This window comes from Cebus imitator, unplaced genomic scaffold (assembly GCF_001604975.1).
Source record: "Cebus imitator isolate Cc_AM_T3 unplaced genomic scaffold, Cebus_imitator-1.0 Scaffold425, whole genome shotgun sequence".
In the NCBI taxonomy this organism is placed as follows: Eukaryota; Metazoa; Chordata; class Mammalia; order Primates; family Cebidae; genus Cebus; species Cebus imitator.
The window spans coordinates 1,856,512-1,862,474 of record NW_016107740.1 but is presented as its reverse complement, the minus strand read 5'-3'; the positions used below and the strand labels follow the sequence as shown (position 1 = coordinate 1,862,474).

At 50.6% G+C, this 5,963-nt stretch overlaps 1 protein-coding gene across 4 annotated transcripts in view; it reads right to left on the bottom strand.

Annotated features, from left to right (window-relative positions):
* Positions 1 to 4,481, bottom strand: part of PDS5A (PDS5 cohesin associated factor A) — a 96,812-nt gene extending 92,331 nt beyond the window's left edge. Inside the window, exons 1-2 of one of the 4 annotated variants that reach the window (XM_017509892.2) lie at positions 3,972 to 4,481; positions 2,962 to 3,139 (exon numbers count right to left, since the gene is read on the bottom strand). In XM_017509892.2, the coding sequence (XP_017365381.1) occupies positions 2,962 to 3,099 (138 nt within the window). In that variant the 5' untranslated portion in view covers positions 3,100 to 3,139; positions 3,972 to 4,481. Of the gene's footprint in view, positions 1 to 2,961; positions 3,140 to 3,761; positions 3,912 to 3,971 lie in introns of those variants that run through there. The other 3 variants (XM_017509894.2, XM_017509893.2, XM_037731834.1) reach the window with 3 other exon arrangements.
* Positions 4,482 to 5,963: the final 1,482 nt, after the last annotated feature.

Sequence of the window (5,963 nt, the reverse complement as noted above, 5' to 3'; positions counted from 1 at the left end):
TGAACTCCCGACCTCAGGTGATCTGCCCGCCTTGGCCTCCAAAGTGCTTGGATTACAGGTGTGAGCCACCACGCCCAGCCGGTTTCAATATTCCTAATTTGAAAACTTGATAAAAATTAAAGATCCACAAATTGTTTAAGTTTTATATTTCATAACTCCTCATTATCAAAACAGTATAACTTCTAGAAGCATCCATCAAGCACCCCAATTCATGTATAATCTTTAGTATCAAGATTTGTTTTGTGTTTTTTTTTCCTTTTTCGAGACAGAGGTTTGCTCTTGTTACCCAGGCTGGAGTGTAATGGCGCAATCTCGGCTGACCACAACCTGCGCCTCCCACGTTCAAGCGATTCTCCTGTCTCAGCCTCCCAAGTAGCTGGGATTCATGTGCCACTATACCCATCTAATTTTGTATTTTTAGTAGAGATGACGTTTCTCCATGTTAGTCAGACTGGTCTCAAACTCCCAACCTCAGGTGATCTGCCCACCTCAGCCTCCCAAAGTGCTGGGATTACATGCATGAGCCAATGCACCCGGCATAGGATTTTTTTTTTTTTGAGATGGAGTCGCCAGGCTGGAGTGCCGTGGCATGATCTCAGCTCACCGCAACCTCCGTCTCCCAGCTTCAAGTGATTCTTCTGTCTCAGCCTCCCGAGTAGCTGGGATTACAGGCGCGTGCCACCATGCCTGGCTAATTTTGCATTTTCAGTAGAGACGGGGTTTCTCCATGTTGGTCAGGCTGGTCTCGATCTCCTGACTTGGTGATCCGCCCACCTTAGCCTCCCAAAGTGCTGGGATTACAGGCACGAGCCACTACACCAGGCCAAGACTTATTTTAATGAAAGGGGCCAGGCGCAGTGGCTCACATCTGTAATCCCAGCACTTTGGAAGATGAGGCAGGTGGATCATTTGCGGTCAGGAGTTAGAAACAAAACTGACAGACATAGTGAAATTCCGCCTTATTAAAAAGAAAAAATACATGGCGAGGCACGATGGCTCACACCAGTAATCCCAGCACTTTGGGAGGCTGAGGCAGGCAGATCACCCGAGGTCAGGAGTTCGAGACCAAACTGACTAAACATAGAGAAATTAGCCGGGTGTGGTGGCACATGCCTGTAATCCCAGCTACTCAGGACGCTGACGCAGGAGAATTGCTCGAACCTGGGAGGCAGAGGTTGCAGTGAGCGGAGATTCTGCCATTGTACTCCAGCCTGGGCAACAAGAGCAAAAACTCCATCTCAAAAAAAGAAAAAGAAAAAACACGGACCGGGCGCGGTGGCTCAAGCCTGTAATCCCAGCACTTTGGGGAGGCCGAGGCGGGTGGATCACGAGGTCAAGAGATCGAGACCATCCTGGTCAACATGGTGAAACCCCGTCTCTACTAAAAAACTACAAAAAATTAGCTGGGCATGGTGGCACGTGCCTGTAATCCCAGCTACTCAGGAGGCTGAGGCAGGAGAATTGTCTGAACCCAGGAGGCAGAGGTTGCGGTGAGCCGAGATCGCGCCATTGCACTCCAGCCTGGGTAACAAGAGCGAAACTCCGTCTCAAAAAAAAAAAAAAAAAAAACCCACCCCCTTAAAAAAAAAAAAAAAAAAAAAAAATTGGGCTGGGTGTGGTGGCTCACACCTATAATCCCAGCACTTTGGGAAGCCAAGGTGGACAGATCACCTGAGGTCAGGAGTTTGAAACCAGCCTGGCCAATATGGTGAAACCCCGTCTCAATTAAAAAATAAAAATAAAAAAGATTTGTTTTAATGAAAGGAACTGTTGTCTTATTCCTTCCAAAAGGCAGCAAATTGTAAAAGCAACTTAGTTTTGAAAGCTAAACCATAGGAATATTTTAAATACTATACTCATTGAAATGCGACATTAGATATATTTACTGGGCTCCAAGAGCAAGAGGGCAAAATCATTCCCTAAAATATTTTGCCAAGTTGCCCAAGGTGGAAACATTGACAACAATATTGCTTCCCTTACCTCCCACCAATTCTGATCGATTCTAACTCTGAAAAGTCTGTTAAATCATTTCCTAGTCACTATTACCAATGCCAAAGCCCTGCCTTAAGATTTCAATGTCTTTCACCCAGACTATTGTTTACAGTTTCCTAGCTGGACTCAGTCTCTGGTCTATTCTTAATCAAATCATTCCCTACTCCAATCTAGCACCAATTATGACAACCAAAATGTCTCCACCATTGCCAAACATCTCCTGGAGGTCAAAGTTGTCCTGACTGAGAACCACTGCTTCGAGCTGATCCTACAAGAGTATCACTTATTTGGTAAGACTCCCGCCACAATCTATGTCAGTGACACAGAAACCAAAAAAACTAACCAACATAAGGTTGAAATTTAAAACCTTAACCTTCGGACTGCCATGCTTAAACGAAATTAGCTGACACCTCATAAAAAGAGCCGTAACACTCTTAAACTCCTTTGAACGTATAGATTTAAAACATCTTACTTTAAGTCTCAATTTTGAAAAGTCTGTACCTTCTGTCAAAGTTTAACCACACTATATACATAATTAAGCTTCTGGATACCAGAAAATTGTGCCAATTTTTAAAAAGGACTTTGCGCTTTAATCAATCCCCCTCACGGGCCGAAACCAGGAAACTTCTTAGGCAAATTCCTGCCTACATTTTGGTTTGCAAGCCACTTTGAACAGTATTCTCATTAAATATCTCCAGAAAAAAACTAAAAACACACAAATTCTTATGCTTGAAAACCAGTACTTTTTTTTTTCTTTTAAATCACACTCTTTTTAAATTTCTCACAATGGTTATGTCCCTAGAAAACTTACTCAAAGGTGTAGTGGAGATACAACAATACCTTTCAGAGGGGGTAAGATATCTAAAAAACTTGGAACTCTAAAGGCCAGGCCGAGCAGAGTAGCATTATTACAGGAGAAAGCACCTCCTACTAAGACATCTAAAGAGCGAACAATCCGCAGACGCTTACCTTCAGGCGTTTGATCATCTCGTCGGTGGTGATCTTGTCCGTGATCTCTTTTACACCCGGAGGGTAAGCGATCTTCCCGTCGGCACTCACGACGCCACAGAGGGCAGTGGCAGGCTTGGGCTGCGCGGTGAAGTCCATCCTGGGGGACAACTTTTCGTTCACAGTCCTCTACCGGCCTCTATCGGTCAGAAAACCAAAGTTCAGCGGGAAAGGGGCGACTTTGTAACCTCTTTTTTCATTTCAAATCTCTCTAATCTGGAAAAGGCCCTTTCTCCCCGGAGGCCGGGGACCCGGCAGCGGCCCCACCACCCGCTCTTTCCTGGGGCTCGGACCCCGCCAGCGCCGGCCCAGCCATCCCGGGGCTCCTCGGTACCAGCCGCCGCGGCCGCGGGAGACAGCGAACAGCGCCAGGAGTTTACCATTCCCCCTTTCACAATGAAATCCACCCCCGAGCACCAAGGTCCGAAGTTTGGCGGCCTCGGGAGGCTGGTAAGGACCCCAAGGCCCCAACTCGGCCGGAGGGAAGCGCCGAGTCCCGCCCGACTAGTCCTCTCCAGGAAAGCAGACGCGAGGCCTATAGGGCTTGGCTTAGGCCGCAAAACTAGGAACCGAGCGGACCCACGCGCAGTGGCGGCTCCTGGGAACAAAACGCCCTTGCCCAGCCGAGCCTCGGACCCGGGGCAGTCCCCGCCGCGCTGCCGCCCCTCCCCGGTTCCGCTCCCTCACCCCCGCGGGAGGGGAAAACAAGCCGCCCTCCACCCCCAGCCCCGCGCCAGGAAGCGGCTGACGCGGCTCCGCACTTCACATTTTGTTCCTTCAACTTCGGCTGAGGGACCCCAACGGCTTCTCTGGCTCCCTGCCGCTTGGCGCCGCCGGTACCGCCGAGGCCTTCCCGGCACCCCCGGACGGCCCCACCGGGCCTCGGACCTGCGGCCCCCCCTCTGTCTCTCCTTCCGTCCCCTCCCTCCAGCAGCCGAGGGCGGGAGCCGCGCCGCCGCCGCCGCCTTTACCTCCTCCTCATGCGGGCGGAAGGTGCATCGAGCGCCCGGCCTCTGTCAGGTGGTTGCGCCGCCGCCCCTCGTCGGGCTGCACACAAAGCGGCTCCGCGGGTCCCGCCGCCGCCGCCGCCCGCCCGCCCGGGAGCGGCGCTGGGGCTGGCGGTGCCGAGGAGCAGCCGCCGAGGGGGGGACGCGGGGCGAGTGAGCGCTGGGCGGGGAGACAGTGCCGCTCTCCGTCTGGCCGAGGAAGAGCAGCCTCCGAGAAGGCTCCTCCGGGAGCGTGTGTGCGTGTGGCCGCCCGGGACCCCCGCCGCCCGCCCGCCCGCCCGCACCTCGCGCCGGCCGGGGCAGCCGATTCGGACCCAGACGCCCCTCGCAGTGGCGCGCGCCCGGCCGTCCGTGCCCCGGGAGCCGGCGCCTCGCGCACACACCAGCCGGTCACGCGAGCGGCGCGAGAGCACGCGAGAGCAGCGCGCGCTCCTCGCTCCCTCCCCTTCCTCTGCCGGCCGTGCATCCGCCTCCCTCGGGCCCGAAGCGGCCGCGCGCAGGGCGGACAGCGCCGCCACCCGGTTGGCGCCAAGACCTGCCGCTCTGGGCGCCTCGGGGAGGACCCGACCCGACAGGGCCGGGAGAGGAGGAGCCCGGGTGGCGGGAAGCGAGCCCAGGTTCCCGCGGCCCTGCGAGGGCACGCAGGGCAAACAGCGCTTTATCTTCCGCCGCGGGGATGAGCTGGTGACTTTTGGGGGTCATCCTGAGGGACGTAGACGGAACTGGTTGCAAGATGGTTAATTGCCTGGTGAAAATGAAATGATTTCCGCCCCAGGGAGACATCTGCAAAGTAAAGTTGTGCAACCGGGCACTGCGTGAGCGGCTCACTCTCGGGTCTTCTGACACCGTTTCGAGTTGCCCACCCTCCTTAGATTTCTGAAGTTAGTATTTTGAAAGCTGCAAAACATGAAAATAGCATTGGGTCGAGTCGTCCTCAAGGTATAGTCTTTGGGCCAGCAGGCCTCACGATCACTTTGGGTACTGGCTGAAAATGTGCGTCTCCAACTTCAAACATTTGAAAAAAAAAAAAAAGGATCTCTCAGAGTGGAACGCAGAAATAAGCATTTACTAATTAGGTGGGTGCTTCTTGTCAATAAGGAAGAACTTTTTTTTTTTTTAGTGTTTTAACCTTACCAAGCATTAATGTTTTCTGCCATCCAAAGGAAAGCAACTATCAGGTAAAAACAGTTCGCACAGCAGTGTTTGAGCAATTTAATGTATAGAATTGAAACAAGCGCAAGAACATACACTCAACTATTTAAAAAAAAAATTAAAAGGATACACAAAATTTCCGAAAAGGAAGTTGAAGAAAGGATACAATAATATGAAACTGACCACTACCATAGTTTCAAATGATATTTGACTGTTTATTTAAATTATTCTTGATGGATACCCATTGGTCTATTTTTTTCCCACATCCCTTAAGTCAGTTTAAAAATAGTAAAGGTACTGCAGCTCACTGACTTGTTTTTGAGATATTACACGAGGGAGCAGTCATTGAGAATCTGACACTCCACAGTTGCTGATTTGCTAGAACTCTGCCAAAAAGTTAGTGCTCTGTTCTTGGGCATTTACAGTACCAGGCAGAATCCATTTTAAATTGTCCTCATCCAAACTGTTAAGTGGACCAAAAGTAGCTCTCTTTTTAGCCTTTCTCTATCAATTTTGATATTTCTTATGTGTTATGTTTAAATAACTAAAAAGCAATGATTTTATTTTTCATTCTCTGCAGTGACTTGCTTATTATTAAATGGAGTTTTGTATATGTACATAGATTTTATTATTTATTTTTTACATTATTTTATTATTTGTTGAGACAAAGTCTCACTGTCACTAAGGCTGCAGTGTGATGCTGTGATCTCGGTTCACTATAGCTTCGGCATCGCAGGCTCAAGCAATTCTTGTGCCTCAGCCTCCCAAGTAGCTGGGACTACAGGTGTGCCCCCATACCCGGCT